Source organism: Trachurus trachurus (assembly GCF_905171665.1).
Source record: "Trachurus trachurus genome assembly, chromosome: 4".
Taxonomy (NCBI): Eukaryota; Metazoa; Chordata; class Actinopteri; order Carangiformes; family Carangidae; genus Trachurus; species Trachurus trachurus.
In genome coordinates, this window is record NC_139898.1 from 9233836 (window position 1) to 9248089 (window position 14254).

The 14254-nt window shown below is 43.1% G+C and overlaps 2 protein-coding genes across 3 annotated transcripts in view; one reads left to right on the plus strand and one right to left on the minus strand.

Moving 5' to 3' along the window:
- cyfip1 (cytoplasmic FMR1 interacting protein 1) overlaps window positions 1–14254 on the minus strand; it is a 33763-nt gene that overhangs the window by 4423 nt on the left and 15086 nt on the right. For both annotated transcript variants that reach the window (XM_083969396.1, XM_083969395.1), the window contains exons 11-25: window positions 13248–13365; window positions 12506–12628; window positions 11977–12102; window positions 11720–11886; window positions 10544–10691; window positions 9565–9718; window positions 9321–9477; window positions 8353–8449; window positions 7923–7999; window positions 7572–7680; window positions 7373–7492; window positions 7034–7233; window positions 6010–6097; window positions 792–935; window positions 229–319 (exon numbers count right to left, since the gene is read on the minus strand). In XM_083969396.1, coding sequence (XP_083825522.1) covers window positions 229–319; window positions 792–935; window positions 6010–6097; window positions 7034–7233; window positions 7373–7492; window positions 7572–7680; window positions 7923–7999; window positions 8353–8449; window positions 9321–9477; window positions 9565–9718; window positions 10544–10691; window positions 11720–11886; window positions 11977–12102; window positions 12506–12628; window positions 13248–13365 — 1919 coding nt within the window. The remainder of the gene's footprint in view (window positions 1–228; window positions 320–791; window positions 936–6009; window positions 6098–7033; window positions 7234–7372; window positions 7493–7571; window positions 7681–7922; window positions 8000–8352; window positions 8450–9320; window positions 9478–9564; window positions 9719–10543; window positions 10692–11719; window positions 11887–11976; window positions 12103–12505; window positions 12629–13247; window positions 13366–14254) is intronic.
- Window positions 4771–5433, plus strand: fndc9 (fibronectin type III domain containing 9; the record flags this gene model as incomplete). Its single annotated transcript, XM_083969875.1, has 1 exon — window positions 4771–5433. One exon carries the CDS (start codon window positions 4771–4773, stop codon window positions 5431–5433), a length of 663 nt encoding a protein of 220 aa, XP_083826001.1.

Consider the following 14254-nt stretch of genomic DNA (forward strand, 5'->3'; position numbering starts at 1 on the left):
GTTCCTCTTACTTCACAAGAGTTCATTTCAGTAAGAGTTAGCTATTTTCATTTTATTGCAGAGAGAGAGAGTGAGAGAGATAATTTAAGGGCCAATTACAACGACTAAGAGTAAAATGTAAAGTTCTTCAAGTTATGGGTCCAATGAAATTCAATCATCTCTACGACGGTAAAATAAGTAAAAAGGATCCAAAAGCTTTTCCAAAGTCGGGGCTACAGTTTCACTAACCTGGGGAGCCGTACTCATGTCGGGGAAGTCTGCAGATCTTGGGCATCACCTCCATCAGGGTCTTCACATACTGCATTATGGTGCCCTGGAGCTATATATGAAAAATAGAGTATTTAAGCAACAGTGTATGCTCAAATAATTCATGAAAATGAAAAAGAACCATGGCAGGAGTAACCATAACAAAACTAAAGTAATGGTTTAATGCAAATGCAGGCAGTACAACAGTATGGAAGACATTCTCAACAAGCTCTTTTTTTTTTTGTTCTTGCAAGAACGCAAACACAAATTAAATGTGCATTGGCGTATTCAGTTTATTTCCCTGAGCAAAAGGCTCAATCAGACTAAGCTAATTTCCCCTTGTGTTAAAATGATGATCAATACACTGATGCAGTATAAACCAACAGAAATCCACAGACTGCTGTTGGTTTGGTATCAATTACATTCAAAACTAACAAACAAAGCGACCTCTGCTGAGCCGTCCCCATAGTGACGCCCAGACGTCTGTAGGGACACGAAGCTTCAGCTCCGACGTTATGCGCAGTTACGGTCACTGTTGTACTCACCAGGCTTTTGACGACCTTGAGTAGCTCCTCCATCACCACGGCGATGCCCTGGTAGCCCAGCAGCCTACACATGACCTTGATGTGTGGCGGACCCAGGAAGTTCCTGTAGGAGCTGAATATGCTGCTGTACGCCAGGTTCAAGGTCTGCAGTCAGAGGAAGAGAAAGGTTCAGCTCAGAGCTCCAGCACTTGAATTAACATTGTATTGTTTCAGAGGATGAACACTTGAGTGATAAAAAAAAAAAAAAAAAAAATTCTATGACACCACCCCCCTTACTGTACCTCCTTTATTAACAAATGGGTAGTGAAGATAAACTGGCCTCCTGTGTGTACATGAGCATCAACAGCAGAGCTGAGTCACTGTCAAAGTGAACACTTTCAACACATTAGCAGCCATGGGCACATTAACTGGTTATGTCTGCCGTATTAAACAACATTAAAAACAAAGCAGACTCCTCTTAGCATCCCTGTGGACTGCAGAGTACATGAAAACAAACAGAGGCTGAAATTCATTGCTGAGTGTACAATAATGATTTGTGAAAGTGTTCAGATACCTTTTTCCACATTCAGTTACAGCCTTATAATATATAATGTGTTATCTTACTCATCAAGTCTCACTTCATGGAGGACCACGGGGGACACATCAATTAAAAAGAGGATTTGAAGAATTAACTTTAAAACAGTAATTTAAAACACCATTTAGAAAATACACTACTGAATTTCCCAAATGAATAACCACATTTCAAAATCGATTTCAAAATGCATTTTGAAAAACAGAAATAAATAAATGAATTTGCAAACTAAATTAGAAAATACAACCTTTAATCAGTCTTTTAAAGGGGCAATTTCATTTCCTAATTGCATCTTCAAATCTGATTTGAAAATGGATTTTCAAAATCAACCTTTGAAAAGCCGTGTCCCCCTGGTCCTCCACGCTTAGAAACTGCAATGCAAATGAGCTCTGAGCGGAGATGTAAGAAGCTCTCTGATTGGCTGTTACACCTGATATTCAGGGGCAACAGCTGCAGGAGAACAGAGTGGACACTAGCAGAGCCACAAGCAGCTGCAATTTTCACAGTGGGACTGTTTATGAGTTACATACTAACATTACTTTTAGACATCAAGGTAGCATGTCAAGAAGCAGAAATGAGCATAATATGTCCCCTTTAAGGTTGAACATTTTTTCAGGCAAGAAGGCAACCATATTTCCCCATATGCAGTCAGTTTATCCAAATAACACCTGTTTGTTAATCTGCTGTTAGGATTTCGGACATGTGAAAAGCCGTGACCAGCCGGTGTTTCTGTGTAACATGTGACCGTGTTAACTGCACTGCAAATGGATGGATAGATCCATATACTGCTATGATGTTTTCCTCAGTCAGATAGGGCCAGCCAGCTGTAGCTCATTTACATTGCAGTTTCTAAGCGTGGAGGACCAGAGGGGAAAATGCAATTAGGAAATGGAAATGCAAATTAAAGTGGAATTGACCTTTAAAAAGACTAAAAAAGACTAATAAGTTGTATTTTCTAATTCAGTTAGCAAATTCATTTATTTATTTATGTTTATCACAATGCATTTTGAAATCGATTTTGAAATTTGGTTATTCATTTGGGAATTCAAATGAATGAATGTATTTCTTTATAAATGGTGTTTTAAAGTTGCTTTTTCCAATCTTTTTTGAAATTCCTCTTTTTAATTGATGTGTCCCCCTGTGGTTCTCCATAAATTAATACTGACAAACCAAAAACAGGGTTTTAGAAATGTGAAATTAAACTTTATGGTTGATGCAGTGATTTTACTTCTTATTGAGCATTCCAACTAACTCTGACCGACTAATGTTGGCGCTGGACTAAAAAAATCATCATGCCATCCCCAAAATCAGTATGGTTCATTCCCTGGGGATCATACGTGCGGGACAGAATTTCATGGTAATCAACTGCAAAACATGACTGAAACATTTGGTATCAAAGTGGTGTGACTGAGTGGCAGCTTTAGAGCTACAATACCAGCATGGATAACAATTCTTTTATTTCCCATAGAGGCACTGATGTGCTCAGAAATAGACTTGTATATTATTTAACATCTTGTGTTCAGATTTTACCATTCTGGCCAGAAGGTAGCGCTACAGGAAAATATCAATGAGTGTTTAAATATGGATACATTTCACAGAAATCGGTCCATGGGATTTAGTATTCTTTTTGTAGATGTGAGAATATCTCCACCATTGTCCGGGGGATCACCGGCAGCATGAGGAACCATCCTCTGGGGACCAAGAATAGCCACCATAGATTTCATGACAATCTGGCCACCAGTTGTTGTGACACAAACACTTGGACAGATGGACCCACTGAAGAGCAAATCAGCCCCCTCTCCCCCACTCCACACCCAAGAACCCACCACTAGATTTTCAAATTACCATGGCATGGACCAAAGTGCCGGTCAAGGGGGAATTAATGATTCACATTTCTACAATTTTACAACATAAACTAGCGAGGAAAAGATGAAACAGAAAACACTATCAGAGCAGCAACATGAAAAAACTTTTTTTTTCATTTTATGTTATGTAGTTGTTATATATAATGACCCTTTCCTAACATCCGCTGCATGAGATTTCCTCTCTCTCTCTCTCTCTCTCGTCTGTCGGCACAGAGTTGAAGCTGCTGCTCTAATCCAGCAACACTCCCACTAGTGTGGCAGCAGCAGACACAAGGACGCACCAATCTCCGGTCCATTTCTGAGACTGAAACCCTCCACAGCAGCTGCTGACAGAGGACTGGATGCTAATATGACTGAACTGCGAGCGCACAGGGGGATCTGAACCAGCACCTGGGGCAACAACTACAATTTGATATGTTCAACACATGCTGCCACTGTGTTCCCGGTGAGTCCTCATCCTTTCATGCTGTGGTTGAATAACCACTTACGATTCTACTTAACGTGGCTCTCTGCCTCTCAGACAAGACAAGTGCTACTGAAATGTATAAATTTTAAAACTGACTTTAAAACCTGCTCTTCCTGCGAGATCCTCTGTCTGAAAGGAATTATGAGCAAAAATAATGTGAGCAGAACAGAAAATTTACAATGTGTCTCGTTCCCAATAATATTTAAAATGGAAATCAAATACATCCCGCTGCATTTGATATCATGTAAATCTAAAGTAATTCAACAGTGATGATCTAATTTGGGGCTTTTCTGTGATTCTGTTTGCATTTTGAGCATCCTTTAGTTTATCACCACCTCACATCTATTTCAGCTTCAGGTCGTGCTTTGATTTTGTATTCTACAGCAAAACAAGTCACAAAGTTTCAAAAAAATGTCACAAATAATGTCCAAATCGAAGCTTAAACCAAATGTGACCTGACCAACAGGACGAGTGGGATGGGTGTGTGTGTGTGTGTGTGTGGGGGGGGGGGGGGTTAACTGCTCAATGCTGATAGCTCATCATCTCTCCTGTAACAGGTGACTAACATGCCTGCATTATGTCATTTGCTGACAGTCTGTGCATACGCTCGTCTCCCACCCACTGCTGCACTTTGTCCCTCTTATGATGCTTATTGTCGCCTGACGCTGTTTTTTCCCCCCTTTGTGTGATGTGGGTTGAGTGGGTATACATGACAACATGATTATATGTTTAACACTATGCAATGTGAGCAGGATGTATGGGCCAGGCATAATTTCTCTGCAGCCTCTTATGCATGCAGTTTGGCCATAGGTGCATCAGGATTCTGGTAAAACAACAGGAGAGGTGCTGTAATCCACTGTAATCACAGCAAACCTGCTCCTTTCACACTGATTTAACCACCACCTGTGGGTGATGGAGGCGTAGCGCACATGAAGAACTAGGTGGAAAGATTCGTTCTGTCTGTTTAACTGTGTTTGTCTCATCTCTCTCTCTTCCAGTTCAGTTTTACATCGACAGCTCTAAGAACTGAGGACACGCTCTCCGCTCGTTATCGGCTCATCTCCGCGACGCCTCCTCATGGGGATCGTGGTCTACAACATCTCCGCCACCTCGGCCAGGGTGAGCTGGCCGTCGGCGCCCGGTTGCCTGGATACGTTCTACAGCGTGATGTACGACCCCAACTGGAACAGCCTGCTGATGGGCTACAAGCGCAAGAGCTTCATGCACGAGGAGCGCATCCCCGTCAGCCAGACGCGCGCGCACCTGGCCAACCTCCTCCCGCAGACCGCCTACTTCTTGTGCGTGACGTGCCAGGCGGCCAATCCGGTGCGGGAGCAGTGCCAGGTGTTCAGCACGCCGAGCGACAGCGGCGAGGGTCACGACAGGGCGGGCTGGGAGCTGGCCATGGGCGTGTGGCTGACCTGCTGCGTCTTGCTCCTGGTCATCGCCGGCATCCTGCTGTGGGGATGCCTTCACACCATCTGCTCCCTCCAGAGCCCGACGGCCGACGGCTGCCCAGTGGTGACCAACTCCACCCTCCAAGACATGTCCACATCTGGACGCCTCTACACGCCCCACGGCAGCGAGGAGAGCGTTAAGCGCGCCGCCGCCGTGATGCAACCCTGCCACCTCCTCGCGGCGGCGGCGGCGGCGGCGGCGGCGCAGACCCCCGGTCACATAATTACCCAAGACCACGAGCTGAGGACGCTGGCTAAGCTGTCTGGCAGCGAGCCAGCGTGAATCGAGTGGATTGAGGTCATCGCGGCATTGTTCAGCTCGGACTGAATTGTCACCGAGTATTTTCATCCACTTATAATAAAATCCTATTTGGGATTGAGAGAAGTACAAATATTGTCACAGGAACCAAAATATGAAAAGCGCTGATAAATGTTCTGAAAGCATGTCCGCTGATACTTGATATTGTCTTTATTATTGTATATTATATAAATATGATGTCCCTCTGAATGTCTCTCTTACAGCTCATGGAGGACTTTCTGATCTCAATGCTTTTGTAAGATGCATTTACATTTTTGCATTTGTTTTCCATTCATTTTGCATTTGTTTTCCATTCATTTTGCATTTGTTTTCCATTCATTTTGCATTTGTTTTCCATTCATTTTGCATTTGTTTTCCATTCATTTTGCATGTTTCACTGTTAATTGAGCTTTTCCACTTATATTCTGTAAATGTATCTGTGATGAATGTGCGACTTCGATCAGTGGACTTCAGAGAAGTCGGTCTTGTCGGAAATCAATAAAAAACGATTAAAAGCTCTTTCTGTCTTTGTCAGTGATGATAAAAGAGAATGGTACTGACCTTGGACCCGTACAGATACTGTGGCTGAGCGTTGGGGGGCTTGTCCCTCTGGAACTCTTGAGAGAACGGCAGGATGGTGCGCACAAACCTGAACACACACATTTTTCAAACATGTATCTTTTCCATCACTGACATCAGGATATTACGTGCACAATAACAGATGACACACACGCACACATATATATATATCTTTGTTCTTTTCTCAGTCCTCCTGAAGATAACCTTGAAGCAGTAAATTGTTGCAGAAGAGGCTTTATGGTCAGAGACGAGCATAGAAATAAAATATGAAATATGATTCAAACTAACCTTAAAGATTGTCATGCCTGTTCGCGAGTGCAGACAAGTTCAAAATATATTTGTCTGTATATATATGACTGCTTCTTTAAGACTTCTTTAAAGACATGTAAAGACAAAGGTCTCTGAAGGTTTCGAGCCACAGAGGAGTTTCCTGCTTTGCCTGGATGATAATCCTGCCTCTGATTTCCGAGTTGTGTGCATCTACATTTACATTTACATTTAATCTGGATTTAATCTGCATTGCTTGAGCTGACCTTTCTCTGATCTCTACCATATTTATTTTCTTTTAGAATCATTTATCCGACTCAGTGATTCACTGCTGACAGTTGCCACCATGGGTCACCTGTGTGTTATGTGATTAATGATTTATGTAACTAGCCAAGCGCATGACCATTAATTATGATTGCAGCATGTTGGCAGGAACTCCAGCTTTGAAAATGACTGTAATTGGCCACAGTGTTAATTAACTACAGAGTCTAACAGACAGGTAGAGTACAGGCTGCAGTAGTGGAGTGTGAAAAAATATTTGATCATTATGTGGTGATTTAACATTTTATTTTCACTGAAAAAAATCAGTGATGATGACATTTTTGTTGGTCCTGTACCAAAACGATATTGTTCCCTTGATTTGATTGGTCTGTAAGTCAGGGTGTACCAAAAATGGTATGATTGTAGTTATATTTCAATACACTGTGCAGCCCTGACCGTGACTCGGGCCGTGACTCACCTGTTGGTAGAACCGTTGTAGCAATAGTTGGGCAAGAAGTCGTAGTTGAGCTCCCAGAAGACGTGCAGCGTTATCCGGCCGTAGGGGGCCGACACGTTGTGGTTGGCCTCGCGGAACATGGCGTCCAGGCTGTCCAGAGTCAGAAACTTACTGAGGAGCTTGTGCGTCATGCGGTTGATATCCAGAAGACCTTCCAGTTCCTTTAAACCAAGGATTACACAGTAAAACAATCAACATAACTGCAAACCAACACATGGCACCTACAGTACTTTCACACCAAGGACAAACTATCTCAGACAGGAGGACGTCACCCATTCTAAAAAATTCAAATCAACTTGCCATGATGGAGGTGAGGTCCTCGCTCTCAAAGCGGTTGATGGCCAGCTCCAGGGACTTTGAAAGGGCGGCGGAGATCCTCTGAGTGATGAGCCTGTTCAGATCAATGGAGCGGCCTAGGAGCTGAGGTTCACAACCAGTCAGTAAGGGAGGCCCGACATGAGGGAGAGGGATCAGAGTACTGTTTGTTACGGTGACGCACCTGGACGTGGCGCTGCTTCAGCAGAGTCTCGTAGCGGTTGGAGGCCGGCCAGGGAATGTTGGCCCCTTGGTTCTTGCAGTCGGTTCTCAAACGTTTGTCGAGCAGAAGACTGAGGGAGATGAAGAAGAGTAAAGTTGACTGTACAATGTGCGAAGCCACACTTTTAAAACCCTTTTTCTTCTGGAAACTACTGCATTCATCAATTTAACCTATACCTATGACTTTTTTTGGACCATTTTTCACTTCTTCCCGTCTGTCCATTCATTTCAGCTCACCATCTACAATATTTTATCTATTCCTTCAAGCTACAGATTTAAAACTCCAAGCGAGGTTCATCCATGTGTCACTTACCTTCCTGCTAGGATCTTGTAGTAGGCAAATATCTGATCAGCCAGCTTGTAGACAAACTGATCAAAGCACAAGTTCACCTGAAATAATAAAACAGATTAAAATCAACTAAAACATCTCGACTCCACAACAAAACAGATTTTTTTTTTTTTAAAGATTTGAAATGTTGCACTTAAAATCACCCTAATGCAAAATGAACTTGTGTTTATGTGCTTTCCATGGTAGGAAATTACATTGGCATTGCTTTTGAAAGCTGCACAGTATTTTCCTGCCCCCCCCATCTGAAGGTGCCATAATAGACACTGACTTTCTTAATATATTGACAATTCATTTAAAAAGGTGACTTTTTTGCAGTGCAGCTTCATCACACACCAAAGTTTAAGCTTGTCAAGGCGGAAAATGAAATCATGCACCAAGTGTTTCTGAGAATTACCTCGGCCTCTATTTCATCATAGAGGAACTGCTTCCTGAATTTGGTCAGAGCGTAGTGAGCGCTGTCATTGTACAAATCCAGGGGATACAGCACATACCTGGAGGAGATTGAAAAAAAAGGAGAATTTAATTCCAAAGTGCTTTCATTGAGAAGAAACATTACAATATGAATGAAAGCTGAGTGTGGCTATTTGCTAAAAAGGACAGCTGATAGGAAAACTCCACATCGTCTCATATAATCCTGAAACGGAAGTGGGATAGAAAAAGTAAAGGAGGTAAAACAAACCGATTGTGACAAGTTTGGATAAATATGTCGACCATTGTGAGTTAGACATGTAAGGCTTCAACTCAAGTTTCAGAATTCGAGTATTTCACATTTACATAAGTTAATGTGCTTCAGAGCCGGTCCTCAGCTACAGAAATTCTCTTTTTTTATGTGTTTACCACCAATATTAAATATCTATATGGTTCTACAGAGGCTCTCCACCAGATTTGAGCGCACAGGAAGAATTACAGCAGTTACAGTTCATGCCGGATGATGAGCTTAATGGATTATGTAAAACCTGCATCATATCAGCATAATCCTACAGCAAAGTTTTAAAAACAGACATTCATGGCTAATCCCAATTTTTAGGATTTTACCCAGGGTCTTTTTTGAAAACATAAGATAAGAGGAAATAGCCACTGAAGTCGCTGAATGCCTTTGGCCGGTCACACCAGCAATAATCTCACACAGACAGACTTCTCTCTTGACAAACTCAAAGCACAAAGTTTAGTGTGTTGTCTTTCTTCTTCAAACCTCCGAGCCACAACATAAAGAACCTAAACACAGCTTCTCTTTCTACAGTTCCAGGGATGCTTCATCAAAGATTTAGACAAGTGTAAAAAGTTAAAGGAATGCTCACAGTCCATCGGGATGGGTGTAAAATTAAATCTATGGCTACAAAAGGAAGAAAAATGCATTTTTACTCCATCATTGAAGCTTCCTTGGTCTCCAGGATGTGATCGGTGAGGATCCACGGCATGGACATCTCGATGGGGAACTGGATCCTGCGACCCATGGTGAGCTCCAGGAAGAACTCTCTGAACCAGAGCTGGGAGAGGTCGCAGCACTGCTGCAGGGTCTCTGCACAGAGGAGGAAACGGTTTCTTTAGAAACAGGTCTGAGAAGAACTCTGAGGAGCCACAGGATCACACCGTCGTTTCTCCTCACCACTAAAGTTCAGCAGGTGGGTGTAGAAGAAGGACTCGCGGTGAAACTTTTCAATGTCCAGGATGGTTGGGCCCTCCAGACTGCTGCGCAGAGTCTTCTTAGAGCCGCTCTTGTCAGCAATCAGAGACTCCAGCATGGTCCTCACCATGTAGAGCTACATGTAGGTACAACACAGAGAAACAATGGGAGTGAAATCTCATTACTGTCAACTGGTTTTATTGTCTATACCACCTGAAAACACAGCATATGCTTCTAATAGAGCTTTTCAAATCTCATTACAGGTGGGTGGCGTATATAGAAGCTCTTGCCTGTGTTGCCTCCTACATGTCACAGAATATTACCTCAGTGAAAAACCTGCACCTAAAATCTACCTGAATATTCACCAGGAATGTGGATTTTTCTATTTCAACACAGCGGGGAGGCTGCAGAACCTTTTATCCGAAACCTGTAGAAGTTTTGATTTCACCTGGGGGGAGCATTTTCTCATGTTTCATAATCTGTCATTTACAACTCAGATGAGTTTCAGGGCAGATGAAACCAGAAGGTGTTTGTTTTGGGCTTTACAGCCCTGCAACCTGGAAAAAAGATTAGTTCTTGGTATTGAGCACTAAGCTGATAAATCTGTGTAGTTTATGCAACACGTGGGTTGCTTCTAAATAATGACAATAAGTCTGATATGTAACGTAATTGCTATTCGGCACTGCAATCAATGGATTTAAACGCTGCAACACAAGGACACAGAGTCACTGAGACGGGAGATGATGAGAGATCAATATAAAATATCTAACAGGCAGGTTTATAAAGCCCTCTGAGCTCTCAGGTTGATATGTTGCAGACCTGAGTTCAAATCTGATCTCTCCACAGGGCCGCCGTAAGCTTCACAAGACCTATGATTAACGTGGACCAGGGTCACGTTGGAAAATGTGGAAAAGGGCAAGAGGGGGAGGGGTTAAAGTGAGGAAGGTGTGTGTCAGCAGACCTGTGTGCTGGACGGGCCCACAGCACGGCGAGGAACCTTGATGTCGAAGCCACCCTTGGGGTCTTTTTCTCCGCGGAGGGCGGGATCGTTGTGGGGCTCGCGGCCGGTCTCCCAGTCGCAGACGGTCTTCCGGATGGCCTGCAGCACGCTGCAACGGCACAGGACAATTCACAAACTTCAACAAGATGGCTCGACAGTCTGCGCACAGTGTACGAACTGATAAACACTCTGAAGTTAAGTGGGATTCATTATTTTTATATAGTTGTGGAGCGGCTGCACAGAGCGGAGAGCTTCTTCACTGAAAACTAGAGACCTGCAGTAATATCAGAAATGGAAACAAGAGTTCATCAGAGCAATTATATGATAGATGACATTACCACACACAATTAAGAGAAACTGACTGAATGACATTTATAGCCATTTATTTCATGTTTAACCATCTAACCAACTGTTATTATAAAATAATCACCAGCAGCATAAAAACACCACGGGGCCTGAAAGCCAAAACGAAAGTCAAATTATTCATGTCCTCGTCCTTACATCACGTACTGATGAAGGAGCTAATGGCAACCACTTATAGTCAATCAACATAGGGACTTCTGAGACTATTCGTACTGCATTAAGTGTGAGGCGCCCACTCATAAGCTCAATACGTCTGGAACATGTTGTTGATTTTAATTAACTCGTCTGATGCTACATCCTCTGGCGTCGTTCTTCAATCAAACACCACAAACAATTTTTCCCAGCATTCCAAAACACACTAACAATAAAAACACCTGATCGGTCTCCATGACAACATTTCTGGGAGGTGTTTTTGCAGAACATTCTGATGTCACGGTTGAAATGACATTTGACTACTGTTATCTGGATATGAAGTGTCATGACTCCATTATTTTATCTTGTTACATTTTGCTATAATTAGGGTGAATTCCACATTTATAGCTAAAAGTGTGTTTTGTGATCTTGACCTGTGAACTTTGGCTTCCTAATTCTCCTCATTCCAGTGAAAATTCAGGTCAAATTTGAGGGGATTTCTTCAAGGTGTTTGTGGGACATACTGTAGTGTTTACAACAAACAACCTGAAAGCACAATGCTTCCAGCCACGGACAGAACAACAATACATGCATGAGTGCTGTGCGGCCGCTTGAGGTGCGAATGTGATTGGCTCATTGTACCTCTGGACCACGTTCTTCCTCTTCTTGATGGCCTGACGCAGCGGGTCCCTCAGAGTGACCTGGGCGAAGTCCTGCAGGGCTGAGTAGATGGTGTGACGGATGGCGTGATTGAACACGCTCTCCATGCGTCCCATCAGCACCTGCAGTCCCTTTATCATAGCCATTACCTGCCAAAAAGCACAAGCTCTTATCAGTGAGAGGACCTGCTGTCAATCACCGTGCTGCGCGCGTCCGTCCGTACTGTAACCATGGCTGACCTCCACCAGGGCAAACTTCTCCTCGCTGGTGTAGTTGTATCTGGTGGCTCTCTCGTACTCCTCGGCGTTGTCGGGGCACTCCTTGTTGGAGTACTTGTCTGTGGGATGAACCAGTTTCCAGGAGTACTGTGGAGCAAAGTAAGAAAACAGACACACACACGTTAAAAGAAGAAGAAGAAAAAAAGAAGCTTTATTCATCCCCTGGAGGGAAATACATAACCTAAATTGATATGATATAAATGTCAAGTAAACATGTAAAGCCTAACAAATGGCATTGTGCATCTTGATGGCAGCAGGAATAAAGGATTTCCTGAATCTTTCCGTTCTGCAGGTCAGGAAGATGAGCCTGTTACTGCGGTAGTACTGTCAAGCAGTACTACTTGTATTTGGTTACTATGGTGATACATGCTGCTCTGTGCAATCACAAGATAAACACGAGTCTTGACTATTTCTCTCCATTTGTCTCTCTCTCCCTCTCTCTCTCTCTGTCCATACACATGTAAATAATGACCAATCTGTGCTTCCTCACCACTTCCATGACGTGTGCGCTCCACTGGGAGAGCAGCTGCATGCCCTGCAGCGCCAAGTCAAACAGCTTCCTGTATTCAGAATCCGTCTTCTGGGCTTCCTGACGTCCCGATCCAGTGACCACCTACACCGACACAAAGTTAAAAAACATTTTTAACCCACTGACGGGCCAGTCCGTGAAATCCTGATTTGTTTACACTGTATGTGTGAGAGTGAAAAAGGATGTGTCGACATGAACTGTTGGGTGCTTAAATGAAATTGTCTGAGTGCATAAACCCCAGAGGTAACAATTCATTCATGGTGCGATCATTACACTGACGCTGCCATTCTCTCATACGTTTGTGTCTGTGCATCGGGAATTGTGACACACAAGTCAGTTAAACCTCCATCTGAATCACACTGATTTGTGACATCTGAAAATCCTCTGGGACGAGACATCTGCTCAAAAGCTTGTTACATCACTGCTGTGAATTTAAATACCTCTCACATAAGAGAGAGCTCTTAAAGCCTGCTTATATGCCAAGATTGTTCGCTGAAATAGTCAGGTAGCTGTTGCACTGTATGTTAATTTATGTAATGGGCTCACGTCTGAAGTGAAGGAGAACATCAGTACATATGCATGAAATTCACAGATCCATTCTTCAGCATTATATCGGCATCCACCTAGCTGATGACCAATTTTCACCAGTGGTGTACCTGAGCGACTCGCTTTAAAGCAAACCCTGTGCAATCTTTATACTAACCTCGCTGTTGCTATAGCGAGCCAGCTCTGAGATGAAGCGCATGTGATCCTCACGGATCTGAATCATCTGCTCACAGATGTTGTACTGGGGGCTGCTGGATATAGACGTACAAGTCCACCTAGGGGGTTAGGAGAGAGGAGGGGAGCAAAGTGAGGAACACGTATTGACAAAGAAAAGACGCTGACAGGAAGAAAAGCCGAGACGGAGCGCATGGCAATTTAATAAGGACGGGTGTGAATCTGTGTTTGGCATCAGGCTGTGGCTGCACAAATACTATTGTTAGGAAGGTACTCTATATTCTTTTCAGGCTTTTGTCTCTTTGGGTGGTTTGCGACAAAACAAACATGTCAGTCTGACTTTTTCTTTTTTTTTTCCTTCTCAAAGCTTTGATGTGGCAAGTGAAAATGAAAAACAAATATAGGTTCAATTTTATACTGGTACCAATTTACTGCCATACCCTGAAACAACTGTAATACTAACAGTGTGTCATTAAATCAATTCATTGAAGAAAAAGATTGTTTGATATTTAAAGATACAGGGAAGCATTCACAATTCACACAGCCAGAAATAGCATCCTTCAATTACAATGTATCCTTTAAGACTGGAAACTATATTCATAGGAATAAATGAAGAATGTATGGTGTCGTGGCTCTGTGATGTTGACGGGATTGTTATTAGTTTTGCAGGGATGCACTCACAGAACACTGAGTCTAATTGAAATCACCCAAAGCAGGATGTTACACAATATCCAGACACAGCTAAGACATGGGCCCATCCCATAGTGAGATGGGTGGGTGGGGGGGGGGATCGGGTAGGATTCATCCTCTAGGGATTATAATGTCTTAGGGCAACCCACCCTGTAGCTGCTGACACGTTTCAGTCCTGACGTAGGTGGCGGAGCTGGATTCACTCCCTTGAGCCACGCCACGGTTTGAGACTACAATACCCAGCATGCTTAGAAAGTTACTCAGCATTTTGTTTCTAAATATGATAATATACATGTTTAA